General features: G+C 54.2%; 1 protein-coding gene across 1 annotated transcript; it reads right to left on the reverse strand.

The window, feature by feature from the left end:
* Positions 1-904: 904 nt before the first annotated feature.
* Positions 905-12,075, reverse strand: XYLT2 (xylosyltransferase 2). Its single transcript, XM_054393870.1, has 11 exons — positions 11,938-12,075; positions 6,283-6,754; positions 5,655-5,830; positions 5,153-5,355; positions 4,673-4,753; positions 4,305-4,521; positions 3,737-3,913; positions 2,603-2,865; positions 2,306-2,501; positions 1,544-1,877; positions 905-1,227 (listed from the first exon to the last, which is right to left on the reverse strand). The coding sequence occupies exons 1-11, from the start codon at positions 12,073-12,075 to the stop codon at positions 905-907; spliced, it is 2,580 nt and encodes an 859-aa protein (XP_054249845.1).
* Between the last annotated feature and the right edge of the window lie 7,027 nt (positions 12,076-19,102).

A 19,102-nucleotide genomic window follows, 5' to 3' on the forward strand; every position in this document is an offset into this window, starting at 1 on the left:
GTACACGTGCTCCTCCACTCACTGTTGAACAACACACATGGGCAGCTCCAAACATTTGGCACAGTTGGGCAGCTGCCTCACGGGGCAGGGAGCATCCCACAACCAACCCTGCCTGAAGGCAGGAGGGTACAGCTTCCCAGCAGCTCCCAACAGGAAATGGAGAAAGAACAAAACAGTAATAACACTAACTAAAAAATTGTAAACGGCCCAGCACCCTGCCCTGAAGTGCCAGGACACTCAGAGAACAAAGTATGTTACAGTCTGAGGGGAGATGGAGACACAAGGACTTCCCAGCCAGTGCGGGGCCTTGTCTCTATTGCACTTTGCATCATATATATTTCTATATGTATTTATAAAAATACAAACTGAAGGGCTGGGGTAGAAGGGAGGAGATGCAGGTCCTGGGCCAGTAGCAGCTCTGTGCACACAGCAGATTCTGCCTATCCGTAGCGCCCCCTGCCAACCATCTCAGGGGTCCACCAGCAAGAGAGGGCCTAATCCTTCAGAGATCCAGCCCAGGGCTCAGCATGATGCCGAGTTGCTCCAGATCCCATTCATCCACCAGCCTTAGCTGCCTCCCCCATCACTCCTTCTAAAGGCTCCAGGGCCTGGAGTAACAAAGACACAGCTCCTTCCATGCTTCCACAGTCCCAGACGCCCCAACATGCTCTGCCTGGCCAGTAAATGCCCATTTTTGGGGGAGAGGGGCAAAACTAACCTCACGTCTCTCCCTCTGACCAAATACCCCATGGGAAGTTTTACCCAGCCTAGATTCCTGTTCTCTCTTCCTTGGGTGACTATGCTGCAAAGGTCATGGAGTGATGTAGTCCAGAGACACCCTCATGATGGAGACAGACGATATTCCTTGCTCCCAAGGCTACTGCTGCCCCACTGGCTGCCTCTGCTACCTCAGCCGCCCATCAGGCTTGACAGGCCCCAGTTCTGACTTGGGATCTGGGGAGAGGGAGCTCCAGGAAGTTTTGCTGCAGGTCTGCAGGGAGGTGCAAGCAGAGGGGCTGCCTATGCAGACGTCTGCCACGGACCAGAAGGTGCTGATGGCATTGTCTACCCAGTCCTCCAGCTCCTTGCCCGTCAGCTGAGCTTTTTGCACAGCATCCTCCTCTGCTTCTTCAGAGCGTGGTAGGTTGAGGATCCCCCCCAGGCCCTGGAAACTCTGCTCCATGTACTCGTTGCCAGGGGGACCACCATGCAGCCAGTTGCTGTCATCTGGGCATCACAGGGAGAGAAGAGAGAGGGGATCAACAGTGCAACAATGTACCAGCAGGCTGCCAGTGCCACCGCCACTCTCACAGTGGGGCTTAGCACTCTGTCCCTTTGCAATCCCAGTTCTTCTCCAGTTAAGGAGAAGGGTGCTGTTGCAGAATGACCTAACCAACCCACAAAGCTGTCCAGTGGTTTTAGGACACACATTGGAAGGGGACACCAGCAGCTAAGGATAGCTTCTGGTCATCCCCAAGGGAAAGTATGTTGGCTGCCCACAGGGAAAGCCTCCAACCCAGCCACAGATTCCAGAGCACCTCACCTTTCCTGAGAGGCTGCTTGTGGTTGAAAGTCTGGGGCACCACCAGGAACTGGTTCTCGCCCAGAGGCTCCCAAAACTGGAGGAGGCGGATGGTCCAGATGCCAGGGCGCAGGGGATGATTGAGGGGGGGCTTGTACTGGGTGAACTCTGCCTCAGCATCTACTGTGATGTCATAGGAGGCAGCAATGATGTAGGTGGGGTCAATCCACACAACGGTGGCTGTCAGGTTGGGGCCTCGTGACCACTTCTGCATGGCCACTGGCTCGTCAAAAGGCCCCATCAAACCTCCAAAATTGCGGAAGAGTCTTTCCTTGGGGTCCCACTGTGTTCCCACCTGGAGGGATGGAAGGCACAAGCAGTGAGAGACTGGACAGGGACACAATGTCAGCTCAGGTTTTGTATTTAATTTCCTTGAACCAGGGAAAGCATAAACTTTGGAGCCCAGAGTGATGCACACCTCACCCTCCACAGCTCTCCTGCCTGCCTTCAATATGCCAGCACTAACCCAGCTGTATGATGCCTTCTGAAGATGCAGGGCACCAGAGCCTCAGCTTCCCCCCTAAAAAATCCCCTTCAGGCCTTCTGCCCCGCTAATCAGCTCCACATTACACACAGAAGTCAAACTCCTGGACAAAGGTTTGTTCTCAGGCACAACAGCAGTACCGTATCTCTGTCCCCAGAGCATGCAGGTTGGGAAGAGAAGGAAGGGCAGCACAGTGTAGGAGGAAAGTAGGCATTGTGAGAGACACTTGCCCTGTTTACCTCAAGGTTTTGTAAGCGGTTTGCCTGCCCTCCATGACCTGCCAGTTTGAGAGCTCCTTGGGGCATCATCCACACCTCTAGTAACTCTGTCCGCCCAGTTGCGGAATTCTGCACTTCTTGCATCACCAGGTAACCCTGGAAATGGTCGTCATAGAAATATAAGTGCACCCTGGATGGGAAGCCCTGGGGCTCAAATCTGGAGAGAGAGACAGACAGGTTGCACATCTGAGCATCCTCTCAGTATGAGATGCAGGCTGCCACTCAGAGCCTGGCTTCAGCCCACAACAAATATCCCACCTGCAGAGCTTGTCGACCTTCACTGCTGGTGTGGCTGCAGCTTTGTGGAGCCCCAGCCTGGAGAAGGCTGTGTAAAAGGTGAGGGTGACATCACTGAGGCCACTGAGCCCATCAACACGGTCGTAGACATTCTCCCAGTATGCCTTCAAGGCTGGTGTGTTGGGGGGGTAGTTGCCATAGAGGTGTGTGTCCAGGATCTCCAGCACCTCCTGATTCACTGTCGACTCAAATTTGCGGGCAAAGAAGGTGGGTCTGGAGAGTTGCTGCAAGAGCACAGGGATGTCTAACAGTGTTGGCTGCACCCAGTGTGCCCTCCCACATGAGCAGGACAGCTGGGAAGGAGCCAGACCTGGAAGAAACATGCTGGGACCCATCCTGCCCCTTTAAGGGCACAGACTAAGCATCAGCAAGGCGCAGCCAGCCTTTACATGGAATCCTCTATGACAGGATCAGTGGGAGCACACAGTACACCTACTGGTAATGCAGATGGGTTCCCATCTCTTCCACTGCCTCCCCCTATCTGTGCTCAGAAGCTGCCATGTGTGATCTAGTTCCTTTGCTGCAATCCCTGTTCAGATGGGCCCCCACTCTATATATATAGAGAGCTGCTGGAGAGCCCTAGCCATGTAGCACAGCTTGCAGGATCAGAGCCCTGCACTATGCAAGTCCAAGACTGCTAAAAACTCCTGCTAACTTCTCTTTTCTGGGTTGGGTGAATCTCCCCCAAACCTTCCTTCTTCAGTCTACATCCCTATACACTGAGAGCACAGTTTGTCACAACAGGTCATTTTGTCTTGCCAAAAGCGAAGAATGCTCCAAAGTGATTTTACTGAAAAGGTATTTGCAGGGAAAGAATAGGAGAGAAAGTGTGGGAAGAGGAGCAACATTGCAAGCAAAATCCTGGCTACTGGGAAGGACAGACAATGTAATCCCTCTGCCCATGTTTACAGCCACATCTGTGCTGAGCCCCAAGGCAGCTGGGGAACCACTCCTGCTCGTGTCCGTGTGGGGCTGGGGTGAGACTCGAGGGGCATGCACAACAGCTGGCACAGCACCCAGGGGTGCACCTACAGGGCAGCCTGGAGAGAAACAGGCAGGAAGGGAGAGAGCAGGATAAAGGAGGATGTTTTTCACCTGTAGCCGGAGGAAGTCCTGGGGTTTGAAGTCATTTGGGGAGCACCCACACCAGTCGACTATGTGTTTATATTGGCACTTACAGCCCAGCTTCCGGTTCCAGTTGGTCACGCGGAGGTTGTTATCAACCAGAGTGTCACAGGCATGACTGTTCTCCAGGACCGTGTGGAAAAAGGACTGTGCACAGCAGAGAAGAGACAGAATGCTTGGTGGGGATGGAGAACAGGGGGATTAATGGAGACCTTCATAGCTTCTGAACAGAAACCTATCCTGGTTCCCAGCACAGGGCAATATGTAAGGGACTAGGTTGTGTGCCCACACTGGTCCTTATCTGGCCCAGAGGGGTGTCTGGACCTAAAGGAGGGCTGGATATAAACATGACCCTTGGCATGTCTGCTCCTCCTTGCCCTCTTTCATACATGCCTCTCTGGACAAAGGAGAGGCACAAAGCTCTCTAAGCAGAACCAGCAACACCCTTCACAGCTACTCAGGGAGGGGACAAAGTGGGACAGAGATGTTAAGTACAGTAGGAAGAAAATTTGGCCTGAACCCTGCAGCCAGCACCCACCTCAGCTGGCAGGAGTGTGTAGGTGTAGAACTGGCGCAGTTGGGACACCAGTTGGTCATCAGTGTAGACCACATACTCCACGAAGCTTCGCGTCAGCGAGAACCAATCGGAGCCACCATCCACCACAATGCCCTCAGGGATGTGGCGCTCGCCCAGTCGCCACATGTGGGAGTCACACTCGTGGAACAGGCGGTCCAGGCCCTGCTTCTTGATAAACCTGGGCATCAGGACAAGGATGAAGGGTTAGAAATGTCACTCATTTTGCTGGATGCAGCTAAATTTAGAACATTCCCTCTGCCTCTGCTGTTTCAGTTCTTTTCTGAAATCTCGTTTTTCTGTTCTACTGGCTCAGCTTTGTCTGGGATTACCTGGCATTGTCTCGCCCGTGAGACTTCAGGAAGTTCTTATCTCGGTGTTTGGATAGGAACATCACTAGCTCCTCGTTGGTCCTGAGGTGCAAATTACAAAACATTAAATCAGCCCAGTAAACATTCACATGGCAAGTGCCATCAGACACAAGGAGCCTAAAGCTGCTCAGTGGGTGCTGATCAAACCCATGACCTGTTGCTGAGGACACAGGCAAGGCATCTCTGCTGCCCACTGTCTCACATGTGCATTCCTCTGCAACACCCAGACTGCTGGAAAAAGAAAAAACAGCTTCCATGGTACTGTCTGGGCTCCTCTCCAAAGATGGGACCAGGCTGGCCCTGAAGCATCACTGCCAGCACTTGGGTGCAATCTCCAACCCTATCTTCATTCAGCTCCTCCCTGCCCCTCCTGAAGCTGCTGCAGCCTCACGCAGCATGAACGTCTCCATCATCCTCCACTGCCCCAGCAAGGTTCCTCACCTCGTGGGATAGTCAGTGGCACTCAGGTTGATGAAGAAGTCCCAGGGCCACTCAGCCAGTTCCAGCAGGTCCTTCATGCTACGCAGGTACATCTTCAGCAGACTGGCACCTCCCCAGATGGTCACCATGCGCCAGGGTGTTACACGAATGTTAGGGTAATGTTGGGCCAGCTCCACTGCCTCTTGATGAAGGTAGTTGGAGCGCTGCCAGGGAACATACCTCACGCTCAACAGAGAGCTCACCTTCCCGGGGGGTGCATGCCCTCCTTGCTGTCTGAACATCTCCCCTTACAACAGCTTCCACAGATAGTGAAGCAGCAAGACAAGACTGCTCTGGGCAGGGGGACAGAGCTGCTTTGCTAGGTTGCAGAAACTGGGCTGGGAGAGTCGCAGCTCCATCAACAGCAAGGACAAACCCTGCCCAGCAACCTCCTCCACCCACCCACACCCCAGCTCTGCACTCCGTCCCAGTGACTGAGCCTGTTAGTGCCCCCACCGCACACCTTGTCAACGTGGATGTAGAAGAAGTGTTGCTGGTGGTATACAGCCTTGATGAGCCGTTTCAGCTGGCGAATGGCCCTGCCGTGCACAACCAGCATGTAGGCAATGCGCACAGGCTTGCTAGGTGGCACCTGCTGCAACTGGCTCTCATCCCACTGGATGACAGGGCTGACCTTGCCTGCACAGGGAGGGAGAGTGCTGTCAGCCAGGCCCAATATTAACATCCACCACCCTGAGCTCCTGATAAACCAGGGAGACCTGAGCAAGGCAGAGGACAGCAGGGAAGAGCTCAGCCTCAAGCAAACCCCATCACGCTGCAGTGCCAGTGCATGGTGGCACATGCAGCCCCTTGTGTTAAATTGACAGGATTGCCTTTGTAAAAACGTGGGGGGGTCTTTCTCTGGCCCATCAAAACAGCTGGGCCTGGGTTCCACCTCTGCAGGCACTCCTCCAGGAGGCTCGTAGTTTTGATTGGATTACAGTGGCAGTGGTAATCTCAGAGTCCATAACAGATTGATGCCGCTTTTACCAGGTTGGGGACAAGTTGGTGACATAAGGAAGGTGTCCCTCACACCTGGCTGGAATATTTCTGACGGCCAGAATGCCTGGAAGCCTCCCAGTAGGACTCACCCAAGAGCTGGCAGTGGCGAGGCACAGACCGCGGCATGAGATTGCCTGCCCGGTGCTGACACACCACGTTGGCGATCTCCTGTTGGCACTGCTTGCTGCTGGCCCGAGCCAGTGCTGAGAGGGCATCTTTCCCTGTGATTTCACATTTTGGGGTAAAACTGTTCTCGGTGGGCTGAGGAGCCCCCTCCACGCTGCCTGTGTCACCCTGCTGGAAGATGGCCAGCTGGGCCTCCCTGTGCAGCTCTGACAGGTTCCTGTGACTGGAGGAGTCCAGCACAGCTGGCAGCCTCCACCCCGGCTTGTGTCTTGCTGTGACAGCTCTCATCACCTTGGACACCAGCGCCCCAGGGCTGTCCGGCCGGCCCCGCCAACGCCCATGCTTCCGGCTGGTGCTGCCTCGGCGCCCGGCAGAGCTGTCCAAGTCCTTGGAGCTGTCGCTGCTCTCAGGCAACCTGTTTTTTTTCTGTTGTTCCTGTTCCATTTGCAAGCGGATGCAGAAAAGAGGACAGACAGCATTAGCTTGGGCCTGCCTTCCCTTAGCTCTGCCAACACACTTCCTGGGGCATCCCTGTTCCCAGAGCTTGATGCTGTGACACGAGTGAGCGGCTGTCGAAGTCCTCACTCTGAAAGCAGTCACTGTGCAGCAAAGGACATTACACCACCCCTCTGCCACCTAAACCCCCAGACTTAACGCTCCACAGCGCCTCTCTGCATGGTATTACGTCTCCTCACAGGGACAGCTGCCTAGATGTCAGCAAGGGAAACCTTGATTTGCAGACTCCACTACTGTGGCACCTTAGGCAGACAAAGACTTTTTGGTCTTGGCCTCTGCCAGAGCAGTTGCTTGCACCAGCCACTCTCAGGAGTCCAGCACCAGCAGGGGCATTTCAGGCAGTGGGGATGAGCAAAGGGCTGCTCTGGCTGAAGGTGGTTATTTTAACAGGAGTCAAGTGGATGCCATGTCCATGCTGCAAGTCCAAGCAGGGTCCCAGGTGGCTGCAGCTGTACTTTCTGGAGTACACCACCACTGGAGAAGTATTGAACAAGGTCCTGCCTGTGAACCCTTCCCTGGGCCCCAGTCTCCCATGCTGGGCTGGCGCACACGCCGCCATTGCCAGTTTCTCTAGAAAACTGTCCTGCAGAGCCCAGTGGCCATATGAAGGGAGAGGTTAATTGTGCTTTGTTACCTCTGCCAGGCTAGCCAATGAACAGAAATGAGTCAGCTTTGGGGAGAGAAGGGTTGGGAAGTTTGGATGCCTGCAAGGGCCATGTTCATAGGAAATAATTTTATCAGCGAGTCATGCACACAGGGCCAAGGCTGTATGTCCCCAGCACACTCCTGACCAACAGCACCTGCCTGCTCCAATCAGGCCTCCCAGGGCTCTCTCATAATGCATTCAAAATGCTGTCTGCACAGCTGCTGTGCTGGATACCACATGAAGCACATCAGGGACTATTCCTAGGCAGTGGTTATCTTCCAAAGATGGGCAGATGCTTCACAAGAACACCAGCACCAAATCAGCCCCCTGCACAAGTCCTCTCATGAATGTCACTGCTGGGAAGATCAAGGCCAGGAGAAATCACACCATGCAATGGGTAGAAAGCATCTGGCAAGACCTGCCTGCTCCAGTGTCCCTTGACTACCCATGTTAGGGTGGCACAGCCGGAAAACCGTGGCTAGCAAGGAAGGGACCAAGCCAACCCTTTTAACTTCCAAGAGGCTAGCATCAGCAAGGATCAGCTGAGCCCTTTCCGCTCAGACAGGTGTCACAGGCAGCCCAAGACAGGCAGTGGAGCATTCATTTGTCACCACACAGGACCATCTGCTCAAGAATTATAAGTGTGTTTTCTCTGCCAAGCACGACAGGAGTAGGGAGTGAATCTTTTCTATGGGCTTATCCCCATTCCTGTAGGAAGAGATTCACCATCCCCACTCAAAGCCTCCACTCCCCTGGCTCAGAGGACAGCCTTCGTGCCATGCCCACCCTCAGTTACAGTCCTGCTTGTCCCCTACAAGAAGCAGGAGCACACATGGCTGCCTTCTCCAGCAGGGCAGTCATCAGAAGCACCACCCGCCTTTCCAGAGCTGCCAGTTAATCAACTCAATAGCTTCAAATTGCTGCACCACAGCAGTGATCCTTCACCCTAGCCTGGCTGGGAACAGCTCTAGCCATGTTACTCTGATGTATTTAAGACTCATACGCAGGACTTTTGCAACTTCTCCCTCCTGCCAACACATGTAGATGACTCCAGGCACCAGCCAGAAGTTATTTCTCCCATCCTGGGTCCCCTGATATGACACCACTGACCCTAGAGTATCACAGAGCTGTGGGACTGGTATCTACCTGCAGCCCACTCCCAGCACAGGTCTGACTGTGCCAACATCTTCAAGCTTTCCATCACGAGAAGCAGGACTCCCCCTTAAGCTGACTGACTGGTGCCTGCCACATACAAGTGCTCATCAGGAAAAAGTACTGCCAACATTTTCCAAGGTCACCAGAGGAATTTGGATGCTTGATTGCCAGTTGCAATGGCAGAGCCTTAAACTTCAGAAGACAGCTCCTAAAAATAAGCCTTTGCAGGGAAAAATAAAAACCAAGGGAAAACAGCAAAGCTGAAAGATGCTACACAGGAAGCTTCTCTGGCAGCCAAAACACACGGAATACACCAACAGATAGGCTCCAGAGAGGTGTCACCTCCTGCCTGGAAGGAGGGAGGCAGGAGGCAAAGTGGGGGAAGAAACATGACTGGGTTCTAAAAATCCACAAAGGCACTTTGCATTTTCCTGTTGCCAGATCCAGTGTGGTGCTAGTGATCCAGGAAGCTCCTACACTCATTCAGTAGCTGACAGTGTCACCACAACAGAGGCAGGATCACTTTGGTTCCTTGTGCAGACAGGCTTGTGCTGTTGGCAACAGGGATGCTGTGAGTGAATGGCTAGACACTGGCAGGATTTTCCTCTCCCACTGATCAGCCTGGACAGGGATTGTGGTGTTTGATTCTAGTGGAGCAAGATAATCTGGCTTTCTGGAGGTAGAAAACTCCATGTGGACCTGGGTAGATGGAGACTGATTCAGCTTCTGCTGGTTTGCATGCCATAATGCATCTCCTTGGGGAGCCTGCAGGAGCCTGAAATTGGGCTCAGAAAGACAAGTGACATGTCTCAAGTGGGACAGCCTTCTCAAGGAGGTTTGGGCTGGTAGGTCTGATGTGGCTGAAGTCAGTTACAGGCAAGCGAGCAGTTGGTGCTGCTAGAGCACGAAGGGTTTGCAACTCGCTCTGGTGAAGGGCGAGGATCCTCAGTCTCTGTTCAGCTCCCCACAAGGATGGAGCCTGCCAAGAAGGGGAAGCTCTTCCAGCCCCCATAAAGGGATCAGAAGGAAACCAGCAGGCTTTGAGGAACTGAGCAGGACAGAAAAGGGTGCTGCCACTGGCAGAGACCAGAACAGCCCTTTTGGAGACACTTTGGCAGCACGGGCAGCTGCGAATGCGCCAGCCAAAGATGCTGGAGGGGCAGGCAAGCTTGCCTGACTCCAGAGGCTCCACAGCATTTGCAGGACTCAAGTCTGCCTTTCTCTCTCTGCAGCAAGTCACAACCCATTCAGGGTGGGGATGAAACAGGTTAGAGCTGTGTCCATTAGGGGGAAGAAGATGTTTACTCTGAGATTCTAAGGTTGCCCAAATCCTTCCAAACTTGCAAGGTAAGGCTGTCCCAGGAGGATTCCTCCAGCTTTACCAGAAATGCATCAGGGAAATGGTGTATCCTTCAGGTCTGGAAAAAATCAGAAGTTGCAGGAGGGCACAGAAACCAAGAATGTTGCCATTTTAGAAGAAATAAGTGTTAATTGGACTTTATCCAGCTTACTAATGGGTTTGGACTGCCTGTAAAGTTCAGGATGGCTCTTGCTCATCCCCAAGTCCTGAAGTCAGGGCAGCCTGTGGTGAACCATGCCCTCTCCAGATGAGGGAATGCACAGGCAAACCTGTGAGCTCAGTTTTAGGAAGAAACATGGAGAAACCAGGCAAAATGAACCAACCTGGGAGGCTATGCAGGGCAGGAGCAGAGTACAGTAGACAAGCAGTGCAGGATAGCACACAGGGAAGGGGAAGCTGGGACTGGTGAAGTGATTTGATCAAGAAGAAGGGGCAGCCAAGCACACCAGATCAGCCAGATCAGTCTGCTCTCACACTCCCAGTGCCTCTGGATAATAGGCAAATCCATGTCCTCTCTCCTTGATACATTTATTCCCTGGCTGTATTTTGGTGGTGATGTACAGCAGCATGAAAGGCTGCTCATGGCTGTTTCCAATGGCCCGAGAGGAGACCTGAGGCTGGGAATTAGTCTGCTGAGCAAGTGGTTGCCTTAGAGACCATCCCAGCTGCAAGGTACTATCAGGGAATTCTTTCTAGTTCTGTGAAAAGTTCTGCTGACCAGAGTGTCACTCTCCACACCAGGGAAGCACCCTAGGATGGAGAGGAAAAGCTTTTGTCCCTCAAGAGATCCCCACCTCTCACCTCACAGCCATCTACTCTGTTCTGCCACAGCTACCATGCTAAACCCATGCCTGACTCCACAAAACTCAGAGCTCTTGCTGCACAGCATCCCTGCCAAATGTTGCTTCATCACTTGGGCCTTGTTGGCAGCCTATGGAGAACCTCTACAGCCCTAGGAGCGCAAGGCTCTTGCTCAAAATCAGGGGCTGTGGTGCCACACAGACATTTGGAAGTGGCAGCAACATGCTACAGAGGCCAAAGCTCTCCTTGATACCTGTTCCATATCTGACCTTGAGCAAACATCTTCACCAGCCTGTGCCTGAGTTTCCCCACACTGTTTTGGGATAAAGACAACGGATGACTGCAAAGGGTCCTTGTACCCTCACACTTCACTGGGATACCCCAGACCTACACGTTATCTGCCACAAACTTTCTGAGCTGCTGCACATGCTCTCTACAGCTCTCTGAACTACCTTATGTTTTCATATTCTCTGGCTTCAGTGTCACTGACTCCAGCTTCCCACAACATCCCCCAAAATACAGAGAAGCTTGACCTCTGTCAAACCCCCCCACCGCTCTTTGGCTCATACCTTGGGCCACAAAAGTCTGCTTCTCAGGTGCTGTGACCCCACGCTGCTGCACCTGGAGCCCCCTCACAGGCCACTGCCCCCCCCCTCCAGACGCCACTCCCCTCCAGTTATGAGCCCTACTGGAACCCCCCCAACTCAGAAGACCCCATTCTGGATAAGGGCCTTTCCAGCCCCACAGACACCCCGGGAGGGATGACCACAGACCCCCTTCACGTCCCCTCCCAATTCCAGAACAACGAGGACATGCCAGCTCTTTGGGCACTGCTCCCCCAAAGTCCCCGATCCAAGGGTCCCCTCCCCCGCAGGAGTCTCCTCCCAGCACGCACCACTCTCCTATGAACCCCCCACAGGCCCTCTGCCCACCTCGAGCCCCGTACCACTTCTCCTGCCTCCCACATTGCTCTCAGCCCTTCACCTTCCCTGGGTCCCCTCCCAACCCCTCCATGCTTCCCCAAAACCCCACATCTCCTCTATCATCCCGCCTACGTCCGTCAACTCTCTCGGAACTGTCCCCATCCATTTTGCCCCCGCCGGCAGGCCCCGGGCCCCTCTCTGGCCTGCCCCACAGCACTACCTCGACCGGACCCTCCTCGTCGAGGCCGGCGGAGGTCCAGAGGACGAGTCCCTGGAGCAGGAGTATTGCAAGGGCCGTGGCTACTGCCACCCGGTACCGCCGCGCCAGCTTCCGCGCCCGCCCGCTGGCCACCATCGTCACAGCGGCACCGCCGCGGCAGAGGGCGGGCTCCGCCTGCGCGCGCCACCCGCGTGCACGTCCCGACGGGGCGGGGCCCTGCCGGGGGGACGCGCGCGAGTGCGCGAGTCTGTGTCCTTTGAGTCTATTTCTGACCAGCAGCCACAGGGGAAGGGAATCTCAGCATTGGATGGGTTAATGGAGGAGGCTTCCTGAAAATGGCTTTGGGGTTTTGTTTTGGTTTGGTTTTGAAGATTGTCTCACTCTTTCTTTTTTTCCCTTTCCTGTTTTTAGGGAGCTTAACTGCTTTGCCTGACAACAAGATGCAGGTTTGTATTGGACCTCAGCCACAAACCCTGACACAGAGTGGGATGCTTTGGTACCAGAATGTGGAGCTGTTGGAAAGCAAGGTCCTCATTGCAAGTGGTTCAGAAAGGAATTTCCTTTGGCACATGGAGGCAGAAATGTCTCTGTGGCGAACTGCTGTGAAGCGCCAGCCTCAGAGGCTGACCTCTAACCGCCTTTCCCTTCTCACTTAGAGCTTCCTCGGAGGAAATGAACCTCTCCCCAGGTTCGGTGTCTGCTGCTCTGTGACTCTTGGCCCCTGTTGTTCCCCCACTCCGCGCAGAGTTTGGCCAAACGAGACGCAGCAGGTTTGTAAGACTTGGTTTTGTTCCCAAATGCTGAGGCACCTGTGGCTCACCTGGGAGTATCTGCTGAGCAGAGGAGCACAGAGTTTTCCTTAGATCTTTGCAAGTCCTGATGCTTGCAAAGGATGAACAGCTCAGGGCATGAGGTGATGAAAACTGAAGGAGTTTTCAGGTGCGTGGAGTAGCCTCTGCCCTGCTGAGACCGATGGGTGTTTCGGAGCTGAGATATGCATCAGGGAACTCTTTCCCTTGGAGAAGTTACTTTACAGTCAGTGGGTGCCTGTTTTCAAATGGAGTGGCAGTGATGTAACCCTTCCTGATTTTTCAGGCACGGAGAGAAAGGTTGTGAAGGGATATTTGGATTAAGTAATAATTCCAAGGTTCTGCTTTGTTACTGCTAAAGTTATTAACGCACACAGAAATTCGTTAAAGCAGTTCCTTTGTGCATTCCAGGGCTGGTGTGTTAAACCTCACGGTATCTTCTTGGGCTATCCGATGACAATCTGTTGATGCTTTTCAGAGTTTAAATCCAGTTTACTGACAAACTGTGTTGGGTCGGTAGGACCTGGCAGCGATGGTTTTCCAAAGAGGAGCTCTAAGGCCAGCTACGAGGGTTAGCTTTGGCTTCTCCTGGGGTTTCACACAGAACGAGTCTCAGGATTCGAGTGTTGTGATTTCAAAGCTGTATTTTCTTCTCTCTGCTTAGGTGACAGGATGACCTCACTGGTGAAGAAAGACACATTATCATAGAACCAACAAGGTTGGAAAAGACCTCAGAGATCATCAAGTCCAACCTATCACCCAGCACCTCATGACTAACTAAACCATGGCTTCAAGTGCCACGTCCAATCCTGCAGGTGTTCCACAGGATTTCTCAGCTCTCAGGACGCCCAGCCCCAGTGCCAGGCTGATGTCAGCTCACGGGTGCCATCCTGACGGCTGCCTGCCTAGGAGTGCCAGGACTCTTCCTGGAACTATTTGACAGGATGAATGTTTGTCTCTCTTTGCTTCCAGTGCCCCAATAAGGACTTGTCCTATTTCAGAAAGCTGAAACCATCAAAGGGTTTGATTTATTAGAGCAACAGACAGAAGAGATTGGTGACTGCCAGCAAAAAATGCACCGACTGCAAGGTGGTCTCAAGGCAGTAAATCCTGGGGAGCAGGAGACACGCTCAAAGATGCAGACCTGTGAAGCAGCTCTCCTAGAGAAGAGAAAGGCAGCAAAGCTTGGTCGTGTGCTGAAGGTGCAAATCTCACCGAGAAGGCTGTCCCTGGCTTGGAGTGATAAACAGGAGGGCAGCTCCTCAGCTGTCTTTGTCTTTTCTTCTGTGATGCCATGTGGGGGTGGGTGAGGATGCAGCAGAGGAGCAGTGAGTGAGGGATGGGGGCAGCTTCCCAAAAAGTTCCCTGAAAGTTTGAAATACCTCAATGTTCCTGGAGGGGATGAAAAAACATGGAAAACTGTAAGTATGAGTGTGAGGTGTTCCAGCAGAGAAAAAGCTGTGCTGTTGATCTAGAGGATGCAGAATGGCAGTAATTTGTATGCAAAGAGGCTTTTGAATGACCCCCACTGTATCTCCTCTGGTATCTCAAAAGGCTTCTAGAATAGAAAAGCAAAGCCTGAGGAGAGCCACATGGGGTTTTGAAATATAAATTGTACATATAAAAATAAAAAATAGTGGATTTTCCTTTGTGTGTCTTGGTGGTCTAAAATTTAGACGGAAAAAAAAATGAGCAGAGCCAGTGGGAGCTGCCCCCCACGCACAGGTGCAGATGGCCCATCAGTGCTGAGTGCTGCCACCGTGTGTTTAATTGTCGACACTGCAGTTGTGCAGCGGCGTGTGCCCGCGCCCCGTCGGTCCACGGTGCTGCTGCCTCCTCTCCAAGTGCCCTGAATGCTTGAAATGGCTGAAAAATCGTAGGAGTCGGTGGGGGAGGAGAGAAGAGGAGACTAGAACTGATTGAAACTCGTAGCTGTCAGTGTGAGGAGTTAAAGAAAGAGAAAGCTCTTTTTTATATATAGATACTAAAAATTTTTATTCGTTTATAGTTAAAAAAGGATTTAAAGCAAAAACCTTTTGTCCACCGTAGTCTAAAAAGGATGAAAGCCGGTGGGGCGCTGGGGCCTACGCGTCCTCCGCGAGTTGGCGCCTGCGCCACGGAGCCTTTCGTTGCTATTGGACAGCAGCGGCGAATCGCTATGGACGCCGCGCGCTGCTATGGACGCCGCTCGCGCTGCTATGGACCCCGCGCGTGCGTCGTCGAGCGGCGCCTTGTTGCGCACGCGCCTGGGAGCCGCAGTCATCGTAGTTGAGCCGCGGGCAGCCGTGGTGATCGTCCTGGCTTTGTATATAGCCCGTGGCGGCGGGGCTTGGATTAATCAAGAATTTGTGTTTTTACTACCTCCCCGCCTCACCACCTCCTCATTTCGCAGCACGGGGTCAGGATCCCGCTGGGACAAGAGAGCTCCAAGGCAGGACGGCCCCAGGCGTGACAGGGTGCCCGGGGGCAGGGCAGGCTCCCGCAGAGAAGTGGTGGCAGGTGTGGGGCAGAGCCGGGCGGGGAGCGGGTGTGTGCTGAGCGGCTGCGAGAGTCCTGAGGGACATGGAAGAGGGCCGGGGGCGAGGGGTCGGCTTGGAGCTGAGGCGGCTGTGAGTGCTGCAGCAGGGCCCGCAGAGGAGCCGGGGCCGGGGGCGGCACCAGGCTCTGTGCGCCCTGAGGCTCCCCGCGCGCCGCCGCTCCGCTCTTCCGCGCCTCAGGGGTCGGCGCCGGCCACGTCCCCTCCGCCTTGGGCTCGGGAGGGGTCGGTGCGAGAACTGGAACGGGCAGAGGCGGTCGGCTCTGCCGGGAGAGCTGAACCCCAGCCTGGCGCCACGGAGAGTGCGGTGGCCGCGCCGGAGCGGAGCTGCGGCGGTTAGAGATCTGTCAGGTAGCTCACAGGGGTCTGGCGGAGCCGTGCGGGAACAGCCTGGCCAGGGGTGTGAGAGGGAGCAGGGAGAGCTTGAGCAGGGGGGACCTGAAGCGGCTTAGAGAAGCTTTTTTTTTTTTTTAATTATTTTTTTTAATTCTCTTGTGTAGCTTAGAACATGCATAGATGTAGAACTGTTTAATAGAGACAGCAGCAGGGGTTGCTGTGAGGGTCACACCAGGGGCGGCGGAAGGAGTCCCTTGAGTGCTTGGAGGCAGCGCCTCACCTCCTCTGCGCCCCGAGGGGCCGGCACTCGTCCCGGTCTCCTCACAGGGCGTCGGCGCGGGAATTGGAACGGCCAGAGGCGCCCGGCTCTGGCGGGGACTAACCTCAGCCTGAGGCGCCGCTGAACTTAGGTGGGCTTCGAAAGTCGCTCTTGAAGGGCATCTGTGGCGGAGCTCTGGCGCTTAGAGATCTGGCGGCGCCTCAGAGAGGGTTTGGCGGATCCGTGAGGGGAAAGAGCCCAGGTGCGTGAGAGGGAACAGGGAGAGCTTGATCAGGGGAGCCCCGAAGAGGCTTAGAGGGACTTTCTTTTAAATTAAAATCTGAGGTACTCTCCTATGTAGCTTAAAACATATATTGCTATAGACATATTCAATAGAATGAACATTAGGGGTGGCTGAAGGGTCTGAGCGTTACACCGGGGAGGCGGAGGAGTGTGTGAGGGGCGGAGGTGCTGGGCGGGGCCGTCTCACCTCCCCCTCAAGGGGCGGCACGCGCCGCTTACCTCTCCGCCCCGCCCCCAGGGCGTCCCTGAGGAAATTCAAAGGGACAGATGCTGGGCGGCTCTGCCGGGAAGGCTGAATCCGAGGCTGAGGCGCCGGTAAGTTGGGTGGGCTGCGAGAGTGGTTCTCGAAGTCGTGCGGGGACAGAGTTGGGGCTGCTAGAGAGCTGGGCACGCACCGCGGGGGTTTCGGCGGATTCGTGAGGGGAACGCCGAGGTGCGTGAGTGGGACCTTGATCGGGGGAGAGCTGAAGCAACTGAAAAGGGGAATTTCAGTAAATATCTCGAGGTGCTCTCATCCATGGCTTTGAAGATGCACATATTTGTGTTGTTTTTTAATGAAAGAACATCAATGGTGGCGGGGAGCGGGGGGATGTCTCTGAGCGCCACACCAGGCGTTGCGGTGGGGGTGGGGGCTGTGAGCGCCCTGAGGGTCCCGGCGCGGCTGCCCTCCCGCCCTGCAGCGGCACGGAGGCCGTCGCGCGCCGCTCCCTGCCTTGCCGCGGGCTCCTCAGGCGGTGTCCGTGCGGGAATTGGAACGGCCGGAGATGCCTGGCTGTGGCGGGGAGGGTGGGCTGAAGCCCCGCTGAACGGGGTGGGCTGCGAGGGTGGCTCTTGAAGTCGTGCGGGGGCAGAGCTGGGGCTGTTAGAGAGCTGGGCGGGCACCTCGGGGCTTCTGGCGGATTCGTGAGGGAAAACGGCTGAGGTGCGTGAGGGGAAGCAGAGTGAGCTTGGATGGGGGCAGAGCTGAAGCAACTTAAAGGGGAGTTTTTAAAATAAATACCTTAGGTACTTTCACATATACCTTAGAACGTATGCACATCTATATTGTTTTTAATAACCTCAGGGGTGGCGGAGGCATCTGAGCGTCACAGTGCGGGGGGTGCTGTGAGCGCCCTGAGGGTCCCGGCGCCGCCGCTCCGCTCTTCCCGCCAGAAGGGGCGGCACGCGCCTCTGCCTCCGCCCCACGCTCCTCAAGAGCTGTGGGAGCGGGAATGGGAAAGGACAGAGATCCCGGCTGTGCCGGGGGGGGAGGGCTGAAGCGCAGCCTGCAGCCCCGCTGAATTTGGTGGTCTTGGAGGATTGTCCTAGGGCAGAGCTGGGGGTGCAAGAAGACTGGACAGACACCTCGGGGGTTTTGGCGGGATTTGTGAATGTACAAGGGGAGCTTGATCCAGGGGGAGGTGAATCGACTCGGGGGAAATTTCTGTTTTATTAAAATCTGAGGTGCTGTCCTGTATAGCTTAAAACTTTTTTTGTTGTGGTTTTTTTTTTTTTTTTTTATATAGAACAAATGTTTTGGAGGGAAAACTGAGAGCTGTAGGAACAGAGAAGTGACATTTTGGAGGAAAAAGCTGAGCAGATCTCTGGGGAAGAAACAAAACTGCAGGAAAACCTGACATAAATAAGAGGACACAAAGGTGATATTTTGGAGGGAAGTTTTTTTGTTTTTACAGGGGATAAACCAGAAGATTTTGGAGGGAAAAGCTGAGGTAATTAGGCAGGGGCAGAGCTGATACCGAGGGGAAAACTGAGGTAATCTATAGGGGAGAAGGTGAAAATTTCAATTGGAAAACCTGAGGTAAACAAGAGGACATAAAAGGGAGGAAAGAACTAAGGTAAATATCTATGAGACAAGATGCTGAAGTGAAAGGCAAAGATAATGTGTAGGGGACCAAGATGAAGATCTTGGAGAGAAAATCAGAGCTTATTTAGGATGGAGAGCGATGACATGGGAAGGAAGAGCTCAGGAAAGATGGAGGGGAAAAAGGTTATGTTTTGGATGGGAAAAAATAAGGTGGCTTGGGGTCGGCAGAGGGAACATTATGCCTGGAATTGCAAAGAAAATCTGTAGAGCAGAGGATGAAAATGTTGAAAATAAAAGCTGAGATAATACAAGGAGAGAAATTATATTTTGTACAGAAAAGATAAATTAATGATTTAGGGGGAATGCTCCCTCTTTCCCTAGGGCGGGGAGGAATTGGCGCTACTGAGGGCTAACTGTGTCCGCCTTCCTTGGCAGCAGCTGGCACAGAAGGAAGAGGAGGCCTGCTGTGGAGCTGCAAGGCAAGAGATAGCAGGAAGAGCAGCAGCGTTGGGCTGGAGAACAACACACAGGAAAGGCGCTCTGGGCAGAGAGACCTTCCTCTCAATTTGGCCGTGGTATCATAACATCTTTGCCAGCACTGTTAGGGTGCCCTGACTGGCTTTGTGCTGGGCGACTTCCCTGTAAGCAGGGCTTGGTCTTTGCTTTTGCTCTTGTTGGTCTTTTGCCGCCTTGCTCCTTTGGCTGCCTGAGACTGCCCACTCTGTAAGTAGGGTGCGAGCTGACGTCTCCATGATTCTGGGGGAAACAGAGCAGCCTGGACCCCAGCCCCCCCTGTAAGCAGGGGAGGGCCCTTTAAACAGCCCCAGCAGTTTCTTGGCTGCTGGCGGCCTGGCCAGCGTGACCCCCTGTACTCGGGGCGTGTCACATAGTTTGCTCCTTGGCCACCTGTGAAGGCCCCTCTGCCTCCATGCATCCCCAGCAGGGCCAAGTCTGACACTCTGCTCTCCTGCTCTGGGGTAAGGATGGCTGCCCCAGCAGTGGCTGCCCAGAACTTGCTCCCTCTCCTGGGAAGGGCTGTGTGTGTGGCCCATCTTGTCTCTGTGTGCCTGAGTCTGCTTGTCCTTTAGGTCCCTTTGAAAATGCTGCAGCTTAGC

This window comes from Indicator indicator, chromosome 29 (assembly GCF_027791375.1).
Source record: "Indicator indicator isolate 239-I01 chromosome 29, UM_Iind_1.1, whole genome shotgun sequence".
NCBI lineage: Eukaryota > Metazoa > Chordata > Aves > Piciformes > Indicatoridae > Indicator > Indicator indicator.

Coding starts and splice junctions, on each gene's coding strand:
- XYLT2 (XM_054393870.1), bottom strand. CDS start 12,075: ATGGTGGCCAGCGGGCGGGCGCGGAAGCTGGCGCGGCGGTACCGGGTG. Junction 5,831..6,282: donor TCGCCACTGCCAGCTCTTGG/GTGAGTCCTACT, acceptor CTCCCTGTGCAG/GCAAGGTCAGCCCTGTCATC. Junction 1,878..2,305: donor ACCGCTTACAAAACCTTGAG/GTAAACAGGGCA, acceptor CCATCCCTCCAG/GTGGGAACACAGTGGGACCC.